The sequence below is a fragment of the Melitaea cinxia genome, chromosome 7 (assembly GCF_905220565.1).
Source record: "Melitaea cinxia chromosome 7, ilMelCinx1.1, whole genome shotgun sequence".
NCBI classification, from domain to species: Eukaryota; Metazoa; Arthropoda; class Insecta; order Lepidoptera; family Nymphalidae; genus Melitaea; species Melitaea cinxia.
In genome coordinates, this window is record NC_059400.1 from 8470585 (window position 1) to 8488652 (window position 18068).

General features: G+C 32.3%; 2 protein-coding genes across 2 annotated transcripts; one reads left to right on the plus strand and one right to left on the minus strand.

Annotated features, from left to right (window-relative positions):
* Positions 1–6509: 6509 nt before the first annotated feature.
* Positions 6510–11710, plus strand: LOC123654975 (alanine--glyoxylate aminotransferase 2-like). The gene is made up of 9 exons (XM_045590829.1): positions 6510–6597; positions 7373–7491; positions 7894–8128; positions 8571–8664; positions 9173–9387; positions 9766–9985; positions 10405–10649; positions 11006–11177; positions 11492–11710. The coding sequence occupies exons 1-9, from the start codon at positions 6536–6538 to the stop codon at positions 11576–11578; spliced, it is 1449 nt and encodes a 482-aa protein (XP_045446785.1). The 5' UTR covers positions 6510–6535; the 3' UTR covers positions 11579–11710.
* Positions 11711–14985: 3275 nt separating this feature from the next.
* Positions 14986–17158, minus strand: LOC123655146 (serine-rich adhesin for platelets-like). Its single transcript, XM_045590983.1, has 2 exons — positions 15814–17158; positions 14986–15122 (listed from the first exon to the last, which is right to left on the minus strand). Exons 1-2 carry the CDS (start codon positions 17156–17158, stop codon positions 14986–14988), a joined length of 1482 nt encoding a protein of 493 aa, XP_045446939.1.
* Positions 17159–18068: the final 910 nt, after the last annotated feature.

An 18068-nucleotide genomic window follows, 5' to 3' on the forward strand; every position in this document is an offset into this window, starting at 1 on the left:
TAGTTTAGCCAGAAATCGAGATAAACCGTTTTATACACCTAAACGCCCCCCCACACTATATTTTTCACTTTTTGCCATTTTTAAGGGGTAAAATCGCTGGGTCTATAGGTTCGTACACAAGATATAATCTTAATCTAAACTAGCTGATCCTGAGAATGTTGTTTTGCCATTTATGTTAATAATCCCCTTAATCCCCCCTCCTTTATAACTTAGGGTATGAAAAATAGATGGTGGCCGATTCTCAGACCTACCCGATATGTACACAAAATTTCATAAAAATCGTTCCATCCGTTTCGGAGGAGTATTGTAACTAACATTGTGACACGAGAATTTTATACATAAGATTACGCATCACGTTGTTTATCTACGATCGACTCCTAAACTACTTAACCGATTTTAATCAGGCTACATTTTATTTTGATATATGTAATTATCATATTTAAGAAAAAAAAATAAAGCGGTACGAAGTTCGCCAGGTCAGCTAGTATGATATATGTCATCGTGGAATTATTTCACCCTAATTTGATTTGGTACATACATATGGAATGCTTTCAGGTGGCATAATTTACATATAATATGATAAAGGAATTAAAAGTAAAATACTCTAATATTTTAAATTTAACATACAGATTTTTCAGTTGTTATCAGCTCGACTATAAACAATATTCCGTAATGAGTATTATCATATGGAACTCTTTGCTAGGATATTGACTTGTATTTGATACTCAATCATCTCGATATTTTTTTGTCACATGTCTTTTATCAGATTTAGTTCAACAATAAACAAAATAATGTCGTATAATCTACCTTGACACTATTAAAAACAAAATATTTTATAAAAAGGATGAATATACAAAGAAAGTTAAACTAAATTATTTTCATTTATTGGATTTAAAAAAAACGTAAATTTTATGTGATTTACGTTTTACTAATGCTAGTAACTATTAAGTTATTTCCGTGAACATGATTTATCCCTGGTTTAATTTAAGAAGTTTTTACTGATGATGTTGAGTATGTGCCTAGTATATCCGCTGTCGACCTTTTTTACAAGAGTACACTTATCTAGTAATTACCTATAAGACTTAAGAACTAGAAGATCATAACTAATTAATACTGCTCTCAAGTAAGTATCTCCTGTGGCGAGTAGCGAGCCAGAGCTGATGGGCAGAGTCGAAGTAAGAGCCTTTGTAATGCTCCTGGCGTGGCAGGCATTCATAGTCTAAAATATCCTCTTAATATCAGGCGGACTGTACAGTCACCTTTATAGTACAAACGAAGACTTTTTCCATTAAAAGCGCTGCTTAAAAAGGAGTTTTATAAGCGTATATAAAATAATGGTACCTAGTTGGTTTGTAATCTAAAGGCATTGTATGTATTGCACCCTCTTAAAAACATCGTCGAGACAAGAATCCTAACCTCATCCATGTTCGCAGAAAAATGGAACATAGTGAAACCATAATTCTTCCTTCATTTGTCCTGCCGTTGTTTGTGCTTTTAATTTTTGTAACGTTGTTTATAAATGAGGTTAAGGTGATATTTGAAAGTACTACGAGTAACTCCGTAAATTTGACAAAAAAGCCCTATGGAAAATCTTATAAACTCCATAAAAATGCAAACAAAATCCTAATAGATCCTATGTACCTAAATAGGTTTCGGCGTAGAACAAAATAAACAAATGACACATATATTTGTCGGCACCGGTGCTGTCGTAGACAATTAGTAAGGAATTGATAAACAACAGATGCACCGATCACGCCACCTAGCACATCGTTCGATATTCACCTACCCTCACTTATTCTATTACTCAAATTATTGAATGAATCCATCGAATGCTAATAAGTTCGTCTCTCTCCCCCGTTTACTAATAACTGTTTTGTGTTACTTTTTATTGTTAATTAACCAGTGTGACTTTTTCCTACAAATTTATACAAAAAGTGCTTTTAAAAGAAACAGATTAAAATAAAATTTAGTATTTCTTTATAAAAGTAATAAATCTGATAACATACACACACTTGGTCATTTATTTCTATCATAAGCAACTTATTTATTACTTAATGCTTGTGTTACAGGTAACAGCCGACTGTTATAACTACGTATTTTTTAAATATAAATAGAAATAATACATATATAAATACAAATATTACACCCAGACTCAGGCGGGAATCGAACCCGCAACTCGCGGAACAGAAAGCAGGGCCACTACAAACTGCGTCAACGGGTTAGTCATAGTCAAGTAGTAGTTATTGTTTACGTATACCAGCTACTACACGTAAACAAGGTCGTTTTCTGTAACCATATAATGTACCCCAAGTAACAAAAGATTCTAGCGTAGAATAGATCCGGAAGATAATCATTGAATAAACTAGTCTATCTACTAGTGTTATAGGTCTGTAAGGTAGGTCGTGAGTACTTTAGCAAGATAAAATATCATTTACTACCGTCACATTGCAAGTGACTGGAAACATTGTAGGTACAATTATTTACAATTTGAAAGTAGCTATTATTACCATATCATTTATATGTGTGAATTGTTACATTTTAAATAGCATGAACGTAACAACATTTAAGTATACAACTGAAAGCCATTAAATCAATCAATCAATCAACATTTAAGTAAATACTAAAGTAAATAAAGTAAATTGGAATATATATTTTATCTATGTTAATATTTTTATTTCGGTTTAGCATAAACGAGAAGAAACACGACCAGTATGAATTAAAAATGTGTGTAACAATTATTTCTTATCGTAGAAGTATTTTATACAAAATCTACTACAGTAAAAATGTTCAAGTTGTATAACACTAGCTGTACCCACAACTTCATCAGGATTGCCAGTATTTCTATTAAATTGACGAGACAAAAGTTGTTTGCGTCTTTCTTGCAAGACTTACAATTTCTTAAATAAACTAAAGATTTCAAAATGTTTACAGAACAATATTTAAAGCACTTTTTGCTAAAAATAAATATTAAACTACGCATTTATGAATTACAACCTAAAACATGTTTTGATTTTCGTCACCTATCCCAAAGAGCAAAGAGAGATATGCAGGAAATTTCCTGCTCAAAATATGGAGCAGCCCGACTTGGGTAGTACCTCAACCTTACAGAAGATCACAACTAAATAATACTGTTTTTAAGCAGTGTTGTGTTCCTGTTGGTGAGTAAGGTGACCAGAGTTTCTGGGGGGAATTGGGGATAGAGTCGGCATCGAGCTTCCGATGTTTCTGGTGTTGTAGACGTCTACAAGCTACGGTAATCGCTTACCATCAGGTGAGCCGTATGCTTGTTAGCTGACCTAGTTATATAGAAAAAATATCGAGTAAGTGGTAGTAGTAATAGTTTTGAATTGACACGTAGCCAAGGTACAGACAGAAAGACAGACACAGAGATAAAATAATATACTGTTGGTTTTAAATTAAAAAATAGTTTTTAAAATTATGTTAAAAAAATATTATCAACCTAAGGAATTTGACCGTAACAGGCTTATTACAACGCTACGCAACGCTTAAGTCTAAATGTTTCACTGTTGGGTATGCCCATTTCCCCATATAGGAGAAGGAATAGAGCTTAATCCACAACGTTGCTCCAATGCGGATTGGCGGATATATTCTCTACTATGATTAACGATCGCTATTGGATGTACATGATAACAACCGGGACCGACGGCTTAACGTCCTCTCTGAGGCACGTTGGCGAAACCTACAAGGACTGCACAACACCCAGACCACGGTAAACATCTGTATGGACAACACAAATGTTTGTCATGTGCGAGGATCAAACCCGCAACCACCAGTGCAACAGCCACAAACAGTGATGTAATCGTTGTACCAACGCATATCATTCTTATGCGATATACATATATTATAATTCTATTAATATATTTCTTAAAAATTATATTTATTGCAAGATAAAACAAAGTAAAAAAATACAGAAGTAGACTTTATCAGTGTATCGTTTTATCGTGAACATTAATAAATATATTAAAAATAGAGCTGTCAATTTTATCATCACTTCTACCTACCTACTTGTTTACTGTTGTTTTATATTTTTTAACTTACAAGCTGTCTATAAATTATAGCAATTAAAATGTTTACACAAGATATTTGTGATAAAACAATATGTACCTAACACGTATTAAGATCGGTGGTCACAGTTCATTAGCGGACCTATTAAGTAGCATTTAAGTATTATCATCTTATATCAAGGATTTTTTAATTTTACAAAACATTACAGTTTTTGAATTATATTTTCATTGTATGACAAATTAATTTGCTTCACAGTGAAAACAAGTCTCATCGATATTTAATGAGGATGAAATGTTTAGACATAATGTTAAGCACGTAAGTAATATATAGTACCTAAATATTCAGTATTTTGTCTTTTTATAGTTAGTTTTACCAGTTGCTGATAAAGTTTATCTCCTACCTAAGTTAGTAACTGGCATTATTAACAGAAAGTAAAACAGGCCTTATAACTATTTATTAAGTATTTCGGTTTCAAAAAATGGGAACAGGAATTTCCTACAGTGTAAACTGTAATTTTGATATTAATAATTGTATTTGCTCGCAAACGAAAAAAAAAACCGACTTCAATTACATCGACAAGTAATACAACGTAGATCGACGAAAAAATAGTCAAGCAACTACGCGTTATTAAAGATTACTCAAAAAGTAGTTATCAGATCTCGATAAAATTTATATGTGACCACATGATAAACATCAGCTTTCGATTAAATTAAAAATTATCAAAATCGGTACACCCAGTAAAAAGTTATTACGGATTTTCGAGAGTTTCCCTCGATTCCTCTGGGATCCCATCATCATATCCTAGTTTCCTTATCACGGTACCAAACTAGGGATATCCCCTTTCCAACAAAAAAAGAATTATCAAAATCGGTATATCCAGTAGAAAGTTATGCGGTATAATACAACGTAGGTCGACGAAAAAAGCGTCAAGTAAAAACGCATTATTAGATATAACTCGAAAAGTAGTTGTTAGATCTCAAATAAATTTAAATGGGACCAATTGGCACACACCACCTTTCGATTAAAACAAAATTTGTCGAAATCGGTCCTCACGGGCAAAAGTTCTGATGTAACATACATAAAAAAAAAAAAAAAAAACAGTCGAATTGAGAACCTCCTCCTTTTTTGGAAGTCGGTTAAAAAAGAAAAATATATTATAAACTTTTATAAGTTGGGCTACCTTTATGAACAAATGATGAAACATTATTTACATAGTAACTAGAACAACGAACAAAAAATGTACTGTTTTTAGCTAGTCCTAAATAGTAATAGTTTTTGATTTTTTTTAAAGTTATACTTCATATGGTGCGTTAGGGAAAAATGATGAGCAAATATTTTACGATTGGCGTGCACACCGTTATAAAAAACCGACACGATGAAGTTAGTTAGTCAACGAAGAAGAAGTTAGCAACGCGAGCCAATGAAGTATAACTTCTTACGTGTAAGTACATACGTACACACACACACTTTTTTATTTGGACTAATAAATTAATAGATCATTTATTTTCCATTAAATAAAAGTGTCACTTGTGACGTAAAATGATAAATGAGCTTCCCCTTAACGAGCATGCGTCGCATTCATGGCGGTGTGGCATCACTCGCGTGGCCGCTGAGTTCTATAACGTGTGCGCTTATCAAGTACACTATTGCGCTGATAGTACGAATTCTTTTGTTTTCATTGGCCGCATTGAAGGCGTGCTCGCACCCGCCCGCAACTATAATATAAGTTGTCTTGAAATATATTTTAGCATTGCTTGCTCAGGCGCCGCACGTGACGCATTCATATTATCTTTCTCAGAATATAGTTTAGTTCACGACCCCTACTATAATTAATTGATTTTCTAATAATATTTATTGAAGGTAAGAACTTCTATTTTAAGATTTATTTAATATTTTTTTTATTGTAAAATATTTTATGTTTATTAAATAAAAGTTGTTTTTCTTAGTCTTATTCAAATTTTCCGTCAAAATTGTAATGCCCATCATTACTTATTTAAATATTTATTTAGTTTATTTAACAAATTTCACAGCTATGACTGTGTTCATAGTCATTATTCATCATATATATCTTCTTCCTAACAAAATTCTTAATACATTAATATTTAAAATTGTCTGCATTTAATTAATATACTAGCTGTGCCCACGACTTCGTCCGCGTGAAATTTAACAAAAAATTGATTGTTTTAAAAATAAATAAATATATGCAGAATCTCTGAAACGGCTGAACCGATTTCGACGAGACTTTCACTGGCAGATAGCTGATATAGTAAGGAGTAACTTAGGCTAATTTTATTTTAGAAATTTCTATATATAACAGATTTCCACCTATATATTGACTCATAGCGATATCTCTGGAACCATAAGGCGTAAATACTTGAAATTTGGTAGGAATATTCCTTTTGCCAAAGAGAGGTCAGCTAATCTGCTGGGTCCGCTAGTTTTAAATAAGTGTAATAGTTTTCTAATTAACCTTTTTTAATTTTATTATTTTTAGATACTTTTAAAAAAGATGGCTTTTCTGCAGTCAATGCCTAAATCAGAGACAATCAAATTGCGAGAAAAACATGTTGGGTAAGTAAATAGGAGTTTGAATAACGTTTATTAAATACAACAACCGTTCTGGTGTAGTAGTACGTGTGCCGTAGAAGCAACACATAAGGTTTGCGCGTTCGATTCACAAATTACAAAAAGCGTCACACGGTTATTTTGATTAAACAAGTTTGGCGTTAAAATGGCACCATGTTGAATTATGACTTATAAACATCTCTTAGAAGCATGTAACAAATTTGTAATTACGCTTCAGCCTGTAATATCCCACTACTGGGCATAGGCCTCTTTCCCCATGTAGGAGAAGGATCAGAGCTTAATCCACCACGCTGCTCCAATGCGGGTTGGCGGATATATTCCCTACTACGAGTAACGATCGCTATCAGGTGTACATGATAACAACCGAGACCGACGGCTTAACGTGCTCTTCGAGGCACGGTGGGGAGAGCCACAAGGACTGCACAAACACCCAGACTACGGCAAACACCTGTATGGCCAATACAAATGTTTGTCATGTACGGGGATCGAACCCGCAACCGTCAGCGCAACAGGTACAATCCATGGCTGTGACCGTTGCGCCAACGCGGTGTCAATTTGTAATTGGGTCGGTACAATGAAGACGTAGAATTTTTTTAAGCGTTTATGAAATGATCCAAAATTAAATTACATTTTTACAAAGACGGTAAATAAAGTATTCCTTGCCTAAAATTTATCAACGTCGTTCTATCAGTATTAATTGCTTGCTCCTCTGGGGTACAGAAACTGGGTGGAGATTTGAAACAGTAAATTTACTCTACAGATCCGCCTGCCAGTTGTTTTTCCGTTCATCTCCATTAAAAATAGTGCGAGGTATCGCCCAATTTATGTATGACGAGACGGGCGAGAGGTATCTGGACTGCATCAACAATGTCGCTCACGGTAAGTTTTATTCTAGATATTGATATTTAAAAGTCTGTTAACTATGTTATACATTCATTGTATTTTGACATGTTCAACGTTGAAATGTTTTATTTTTATCTTTCTTTTTCTAAATTCCGTTAAAAAACGATAATAATTATTTTGTACAATTATTTTTAATATAATGGAAATGTACACTGGAAATTACCGTTCTCTAATGACATTTCTACTAATAGACATTATGTTTTTTGATGTTGTAACTAGTATCACTAATAGCCTTGTTAAATAGGTACTATTATTTTTACATTTGTGTTTACTTAATTACGAATGGTTTTAGTTAATTATCAATATTAAAATAATGATGCTAAAATACTGTAAATCATTTAAATGATGTTGCTTATTTACATAAAAAAAATTTTCCAGTTGGACATTGCCATCCCCATGTGGTTGAAGCTGGTCGAAACCAAATGTCTTTAATTTCAACCAATAACCGTTACCTTCACGACGAACTAGTAATCCTCGCTGAAAGACTTGTGAAGACTATGCCCGAGTCATTATCCGTCTGCTTCTTTGTCAATTCGGGCTCCGAAGCCAATGATCTTGCCTTAAGGTTGGCTCGAATTCATACCAAAAAGAAAGACGTCATCACGCTTGACCAGTGAGTATCTTCATGTGTTTCTGCATAAAAGTAAATCGTTGTGTGGTCAAAATGGTGCAGGTGGAGGTAAAGCGTATCGCTTAGTTATCAAATCTAATCTTTAAAAAGCGATAAAAAAGGCGAATTGAAGTCAGTAAAATTAGCCTGTATATAATAATAATTACTTATTTTTAAAAAGTAATATAATAATTTTTATATTATACTCAACATAAAATATCGTGGGGACGTAAAATAAGTAAGTTAAATTTTAACAAAAACTTTAAAAATATATTAAAGTACGAGTAAGAAATTGAGTTGATTTTATTAGGGATCTGTTTTTTTGAGTACTAAAATAGCCTATTGGCCACCACAAACAAAAAAGAGCAGGAGTAAGAAGAATGAATGAGAAGGTTTCGAGGTAGTAGGAGTGTTTTAGGGTGCTACTAGCGCCTGTTTGTTACAGCGCATATCATGGACACCTTACGTCTATGATTGATGTGTCACCGTACAAATTTAACCTACCAGGAGGGCCTGAGAAGCCAGAGTGGGTTCACGTGGTGAGTTCGCCATGTACATCTGAAGTATTAAAAAGAAGATAGCTTAAATTTATCCCGCAGTTGAAATAAACCTTTCATATACATATATAGGTAGCGGTTGTAAATAATTTAATAGTTTGATGATTTATTATTTTTTAATTAAGATGTTATTGCATCGAGGGCCCGATAGTAGATTTATGAGTTCAACTAAAGTAAAAAATATTTTTATTCTTGTTTATGATATTAGCTAATACGTTATTATAATGAATATATGTATGCTGCTTATTACAAACGAAATTTCATATTCTCGTAGTATATAAGAAAAGTATATTTGATAAGTATTTATTTGCTAAACACGTGTTAGATGTAACATTATTGTTATCGTATACATGCTCTATACATCAACTTTTTATACGTTAGCTAATTGCATTTTAGAAGCGAGGATATTTATATATTATTTCTTTTAAAAGTCTAATTAACTTAATAATAAATAATAAATAAATAAAATAATCGCAATATTCATATTTAGGCTCCAGTTCCTGATGTGTACAGAGGAAAATACAGACATCCAAGAGACTCGCAGTCCGAAGAGGAGTTAGGAAACTTATATGCGAATGAAGTAGGAGAAATATGTAAACAAGTTAAAGAAACAAAGGGTGGTGTTTGCGCTTTTATAGCTGAGAGCCTGCAAAGCTGTGGTGGACAAATAATTCCTCCAGACGGTTATCTGAAGAAAGTCTATGAGTAAGATTAGTTTCTAAAATAATGTTCATTCTACATAGTTTATCTATACAAATAAATAAATTTGGAGCGTCTGTTTGTAATATTAAAATAACCGCTATTTACTAAATGCATATGGATGTATACACGGTACATACATCAAAATGATTTTTTTACAATTTTTGTCGGTCTGTCTGTCTGTCTGTCTATCTATCTGTCTGGTAGATAGCTGATGTTATAAAGAATAACTTAGGCTACTTTTATTTTAGTCATTTATTTATTTTATAACTCTGTGAACTGAACAATAATTTTTTTTATTAAATCCCACGCGGACGAAGTTGCAGGTACAGCTAGTTCTACATGAATATAAAGAAGTTCACCAATACCCTCTTTTGATCACAGATACGTTCGAGAAGCAAATGGAGTATGTATTGCAGATGAAGTGCAAGTAGGATTCGGCCGTTCGGGAACCCATATGTGGGCATTTCAAACCCAAGATGTAGTTCCGGACATCGTGACGATGGGGAAACCGATGGGCAATGGTCATCCAGTTGCTGCGGTCATCACAACACCGGAAATCGCAAAAAGTTTCTCAGATACTGGCGTAGAGTATTTTAATACGGTAATTGTTTAGTCATTCATACAACACATAAGTCTATTATACTATACTATATAAATTATTCACAATTATTTGTTTCTAAATTTTAGTTTTGTGATTGAACACTTTATAGTATTCCTACTAGAACTACGTTGAATGAAATGTTCTAAGTATTCCTACTTAGAACATTTGGTACTGAAAACAAATATCTACTTTCAAGTAGTTTGACAAAAAAATATAACATTGCAAGCGTTATACGAAAATTAAAGAAAAATTACTTCAGAATTGAATCAAAAACTCAATGTTAATTTAATTAGTTTTTCAATAAAATTCAACATGCATCCTATATAGTTTTTCGCTTATTCCAATTAAACATTTTCCTTAAAACATTCCTTAATATTAACTCATTGTTATTAACCTTTCATTATATTTTTTCATTTTAGTACGGTGGCAATCCAGTCTCTTGTGCAATTGCAAATGCAGTTCTAGATGTGATTGAGGAGGAGCGACTTATGGAGCGCGCGGCTCGTGTCGGAAATCACCTTCTAAGTCGTTGTGAGGGTCTTAAGCACAAACATCGATTAGTTGGCGACGTCCGTGGCCGAGGACTATTCGTAGGTGTTGAACTTGTCACTGATAAAGAAACCAGGACCCCAGCTACGGCAGAGGCTAAGCACGTTGTTAACAGGTATAATATAAATGTGGCATATTATTTGCTGTAGTATTTTTAAATATATAATTATATATCAATCTCATAGTTCAATTTAAATCATTTTTTGTTTAACAAGCTTTTTTATATTTTGTCAGTAGGGTAGTAATTTTGGCAATGTCACTACTTTTTGGTTGATTGATTGATAGGTTTACTGACTTTGAGTTTTGCTAGTGGAGTTTACTACTTCTTTAGCTACAAAAACTAATTTTAACTTTAAAGTGATAGTTTAAAATAAACTCGTTTAAGTTTGTTGAAAAACGTCATCTAATAACGTGTAGGAGTTGTACACTAATATATTACATACCATTGAATGGATAATTATTTAATTTAAGGATGAGAGAAGAAAAGATTTTGATCAGCCGAGATGGACCAGACAGTAATGTATTGAAGTTTAAACCACCTATGGTTTTCACAATGCAGGATGCCGATCGACTTGTAGACACATTAGATCGAATACTTTCAGAACTGGAAGAAAATATGAAGTCCGTACAAATTAAGTTAGAGGTATGTTACATGCACTATTAATTTTATTTCTAAATTTAGCAATAAATGCCTGTTTTGGTAAAAGTTAAAGTTAACAGAAATATTAGTCTACTAGCTTCACCTTATAAATACTATAGCATTTAAATCAAGTAAAAACCAGTAGCTAGTTAATTGTCGTTGTAATAATCACAACGAAAACAATAAATCATATTACATACCTTAAGTCTTAATCAGAAAAAAAAAAACATAAACGAGATGTAGTAAACATAACGAAATGTGCCTGAAATTCAAATTTTTATACAAAAAGTTGAAATTAGTTATTAAATAATTTGCAGGTCCTTGTTTCACCCATTAGAGAAGATGCAGAAAGTGGGGACGTGTCGCTAAAATCTAGTATACAAAAATATGTAAAAGCAGTGTAAATTATTAAGATCTTTAAAGTATTATTTTCTCAATAGCGTAAGTTTGTACATATTGTGATAATTAATTTAATTTTAAGGAATATTTTATAAAATGTATGTTTATATAGTTCAAAATGGAATAGTAAATAACATTTTTACTTTTACAAAGTTTTATTTCTTTTTTAATAACATTGTTAAAATCCTTTTACAAATTTCAATGAAGATTGAAGAGTATACTGGCTGGTATTGTAATGATCACATCGTGAGTTAGCTTAATGGTTTTATATTTACGTTTTATAATTACTGTGCCTTACTGTACAGATTATTAAAATTTCCTGAAGTTACTATAACTGTTTAGCTTTTCTTTGTTTTTTTTTTTATAGGACCAAGTGATAAGCATTCCATCGAAAACAAAGAATCACGCAATTCGCATAAGAAATCTTACAGTAACCCTTGTGCCTACATAAAAATAAAGTATTATGAAAATTTCATCGTCCTATTTAAGCAAAAATGCTCATAAATTGAAAGCTACTGGGTTTAAGATACTAAAAAATTTTACAGGACCAAATTGCTTTTATTATTATTAAGATCTTTAAATAGTCGGTGTACATGTAAACAACGAATTTAATATAAGAAATATGAAACAATGAATTGAACTTGAGTTAGTCTTATGCAGATCAAAATAGCCCTTAACTTTGATATCTTTAATGCTTAACATTTGGACGAATAACTGCTATTCAATTTATTAATGTAAACTGTCATCGCTAGTTTGATATCTTTAATGCTTAACATTTGGACGAATAACTGCTATTCAATTTATTAATGTAAACTGTCATCGCTAGGTATTAGGTACATGAAACCATTATTTAGGAGTTCAACTAAAATACAAATAAATGAAAATTGTTTCTTGTTTGTGACATGAGTTAGGATATATAATAACTTTTATTTCAATAATGTTTACATTTATTAGGTAAGAAATAAAAGACAAATATGAATTTATGTCAGCGTATTTATAACAAACGAAATTTCATATACTCGTATTACAGACGAAAAGGAGGTAGGTATATTTGATAAGAATTTATTTGCTAAACTCGTGCTACATGTTACTCCTAACATATTTGTTGTCATATTCACTTTTTATACGTTGGCGCAACGGTCACGGCACTGATTTTTAGCTGTTGCGCTGGTGGTTGCGGGTTCGATCTTATCGACAAACATTTGTATTGGCCATGCATATGTTTGCCGTGGTCTGGGTATTTGTGCAGTCCTTGTGGGTCACCCCATCTTACCTCGGAGAACACGTTAAGCCGTCGGTCTCGGTTGTTATCATGTAGCCTGATAGCGATCGTTATTCATAGTAGGGAATATATATCCGCTAACCCACATCGGAGCAGCGTGGTGGATTAAGCTATAATCCTTCTCTTACATGGGGAAAGAGGCCTATTCCCAGCAGTGGGATATTACAGGCTGAAGCGTATACATTCGCTTTTTATCCAACAACCAACTAAGTAATAATAATAATAAACGCTTCACACTCAACGGATCGCCCAGTAGGATTTTCTCCTGTGTTGGGGGGTCTGGAAATACACACAATACACAAACACAACGCCCAGACCACGACTAACATCTATATGGTCGATACAAATGTCTGTCGTGAGCGGGAATCGAACCCGCGACCTCAGTTTCAGAGACGAGGATATTTGTTATATACTAAATATTATTTTTATTACAAAAATTCCCTTAACGTGAAGAAATATATAAATAAATTGGGATACTCCTATTCTTTGCCGCCTTTATAATATTTTGTTTAATCCCTTGTCACCTCATTACCTCCGCGAGCGTTTTGTATTTTTACATTCTCCTGGTTTCTCATGCCTGTCCAACGTCCAACTTCTATTGCATAGGCAGTACTTCATACTCCTCCAATTTTTATTATAATGACTATACCGTCCCCGCAGCTAGCCCGTCATCCATTCGTACTTGTACGACTATATTGACACCTGATATGAAGAACATTGTAACTAATGAAATAATATTTTCTAACTATACCATCAAAATACTGAGGGAAAAAAGATCTTTCAATCTAGGAACCGTATTTATACGACCACTAGAACAATTTCAATTAAAATTATTTTTTATTGTAATTCAAGATAATTCAGATTCCTGCTAAAAAACTTAAGAAACAAAAGGCAGTCTAATTTGGCCTTGGTATTAAGTATAAACATCGATTGGTTGACGACGCCCGTGGCAGAGGCTATTCGTAGGTGTCAAACTTGTCAAGCTCTTTAGGATGCTTGCAACGGCGGAGGCTAAGGACTTTATTAACAGCTATAATATTAAGTATGTTTTTATTTTTAATTACATATGTATATTTTAATTTTTGATACATGTATGAATTTCATATTTAAATTAAATTCAATGTTTGGTTTTCATTTCAGTTTAAATTTTGCCGTTAGGGCACAAACAATTTTCTTAATGTCATGATAATCTTAAGTTATGACAAAGAGTAGTTTAAAAAACAACTCGATGAAGTTTGTCAAAAACATCGTTATTACATATAGAGAAGTCTTACAAGACTTTATTAAATACTCGTACGATGATTAAATATTTCGTTGTTTAACTTTTCGTCGATCGGAGAGGAATGTTTTAAATATTAAAGATCTACGGTTTTTACAACATAGGATGCCCGTCTGCTAGTTGATACATTACAGAGAGTACTTTACGTACTGGAGAAAAATAGGAAGTCTTTACAAATGAATATAGGTATATTATGTGAATATTTGATTACTCATTTAATATTCTTTATACTATTTCTTAATTTTTATAAATTTCTTATAAATAAATTCCTGTTTTGGTAAAAATTGAAGTTAACTCAAATATAGGTACTTACCTACATAGTTAACTCAATCCTACTTAGAAATCTTTTTGCATTTAAATCGAAATAGAAGTAAAAAGTAAAACTGTAAACGTAAAAACTAACTGATACTAATTGGCGTTCTAACAAAATGAAAAAAAAAATTGAAAACACTCGCACTAAATACAAACACAATTACAACTTACAAAAACAAAAAAACAACAAACACATACAAAGATTTTTATTTTAATATTTTACAGATCCTGGTCTCTCCCATCAGAGAAGATGTAGACAATAGGGCCTTGCAACTAACAACTGTTATGTAAATTAAGTTTGTACATATAGATTGTTGATAATTAATTGGACATTGAGGGACATTTTATGCTACATATATTTACAAGTTTGTAATGTAAAATGGACTAGTAAATAAAATTCGCCGAAATTTTGTTTCTTTTTAATAATATTGTAAAAACCCTATAATTTCTACTCACTCATATAATCATTAAATGAAGAGTTCGTTGGCCAACATTTTAATGAACTCATGTCTAGTCAGTTTGAAATCACAACCAATTGATTATTGTGTCCCTTCACAGATTATCACAATTCTCCAAAGTATCACAATCTTTTCGTCTATACAGGACTTGCATTCTGTTGTGCTTAATTTTTTGGGTTTTTTGATGTCTGGATGAATCGGGACAACAAGGGCATTGCCTATAATTAGCAGTATGTTTACCTCCACAATTAGCACATTTTGGCGGTTCTTTGCTTGCATCTCTCATACATTTCTTGGATAAGTGATCCCCGGCACATTTAACACATTTCACCTGCCCATGACAGTATCTTTGGGTATGACCCCACAATTGACATCGATGACACTGTTTTGTTTTTGGTTTAGGTGTCTCTAATTTAATACGATGACCTAAAATTTTTTCTACCCTCAAAAGTTTTATACCTTCATCACTACAAGGTACTACAGCTAATATAAGAGAAGTATTGTTATCTTCTGTTTCAAGCTTTTTCAATTTCATTTTATGCACTCTTATAATCGGTATACTTACTGATTTTAACTCAGATTTTATTTCAAAAAGGTCTATATCTTTTGGAAATCCTCTAATAATGACTTTCAGTTTGCGTTTGAATGGATCGCAAAATGTATGATACGGTAGTTTTTTCTTTTCAAAATACTGAGTTATAGCCTTTTTATCATCGTATGTAGGGCATTTTATTTTAGTATAATAAATATTTCTGTACGGTTGTTTAAAATTTATGCCCATTGATGATAGTTCTTGAATATGTTGAGCTAAATTAGCAGGTTGGTGTAAAAAAATATCGGGTACGCTATTTTTTACATTGACAAATTTGGAGTATAAAACAGGATCAAAAACATTCTTAACCACTGTACCTGAGGGAGTACTAACATCAATAGAGGTGATATCTTCTGTTGAAAATTTTGAACATGTAGTTGAATCGTCAACATTTTTAATAGTTGTATCTGAATATGTACTAATATCACCAGATAAGGTGCTTTCTGTAAGTGACTTTGAGAACTGGTCTGCATCGTCGACCTTCTTAACGTTTGGACTTGTAGAAGTTTCAGTACAAGTAACATTTTCTGTAGAAAATTTAGAACATGCAGTTGAATCGTCGAAATTTTTAACAGTTGTATCTGAACATGTACTAATATCAGCAGATAAGGTGCTTTCTGTAAGTGACTTTAAGAACAGGTTTGCATCATGGACCTTCTTAACATTTGGACTTGTAGAAGTTTCAGTACATGTAACATTTTCTGTAGAAAATTTAGAGTATGTAGTTGAATCGTCGATATTTTTAACAGTTGTATCTGAACATGTACTTATATCAGCAGATAAGGTGCTTTCTGTAAGTGACTTTGAGAACAGGTCTGCATCGTCGACCTTCTTAACATTTGGACTTGTAGAAGTTTCAGAACATGTAACATTTTCTGTAGAAAATTCAGAGCATGTAGTTGAATCGTCGACATTTTTAACAGTTGTATTTGAACATGTACTTATATCAGCAGATAAGGTGCTTTCTGTAAGTGACTTTGAGAACAGGTCTGCATCGTCGACCTTCTTAACATTAGGACTTGTACTAATTTCAGTACATGTAATAATTTCTGTAGAAGATTTAGAGCATGTAGTTGAATCGTCGATATTCGTAACAGTTGTATCTAAGCTTACATCAAATGAAATATTTTCCAGGGGAAAATATGAGCACAGAGTTGTGTCTTTGACGCACATAATAGAAGAATCTGAACTTACAATCGCTTTCGTAGGTGAGATATTTCCCGTCGGGAATTTTGAGCTTAGAGCTGGATCGTTAATACTTGGTACTGGTTGTATCGGTTGTTGATACTGGTTGGTTGTAGAAGTTATATCTACACTTGTACTAGCTTCACCAGATAAGATACTTGCTGTTTGCAATTTTGAGGATGTAGTTGCATCGTTGCCATTCTTTACGGTTATATCAAACGTTGTACTAGCTTCAGCAGTGGAAGTATTTACTGCGGGCAATTTTGAACACAGAAGTGGATCGGTCTCAACGATTTTTTTCGAAGTACTATCAGCCTCAACAGATAATACACTAGCGGGGGGCAACTTCGAACATTGTATTGGATCGTTGATACTCTCAACTGTTGTATCTGAAGTAGAATTAGTTTTAGTAGGTGAAGCAGGGCATTTTTTACCTGTCGCGCGTTTTTTATTCTTTTTCCGTTCTTTTCGAGGCATTTTTTAAATCTGTAAAAATATTTTACATTAAGATTGTTTTGTTAGATGTACAGACAGACACATTAATTATTATTCTTGGGCTTAATGGCTTTCAGTTGTACCAGGGGGCAGACACATTAAACTAATAAGTTATAACTTAATAGTTAAAAAATTTCGTCATACATGTAGGTATTTGAAGATTTTAATTTTGAACAAGTCATACGTACCTTTAAACGAAACACCAAAAAACTTTTTGCACAATTTGAAGCTATTAAAATAAATGAATGAACATCAAATTAAATATTTTATTTATATTTGTCACTGCTATAAAGATATCTGTAGTAGTTTACTAGTTTTAGTTATTATTTTTATGTGAACAACGTCTGTTTACTAGCGCCACTGAGAAGTAAGAGGTTAAACTATAATATTGCTATATGAAAATATTAATAGTAAATAACAAGATTACCGTTAAAACATAAAAATATAGATTTAACTAGATTCAATTGTAAAATAATAAACTAAACACGAAAAAAATTATATTTAAAGGTAGGTAATGTTATTGTATATCGTACTTATACCTCGGAATAACTAATTTGATAGTTAAAAATAATGAAACAAAATATTGAAAATAAATTCGACTAAAAACGCAGAGCAAACACACAACATAATAAATAATGAGACAATATATTTTACGTGATTTAATAATTTGCTGATTAAGTTATAGTTAAGAGTTACAGCGTATGTGTAGTAAAAAAAAATAGTTTGTTTTATTTATTATGATCGCACTTATACGAAAATAATTTAAATAAGTAAACGAATAGTATGATTCAAAATAAGTTTTTTTTTAAATCAGCGAAATATGTATTTCGACAAAGCAGAATGTAACTAAAACATAATAATACAAGTTCTTAAATAATAAAATCAATATCAA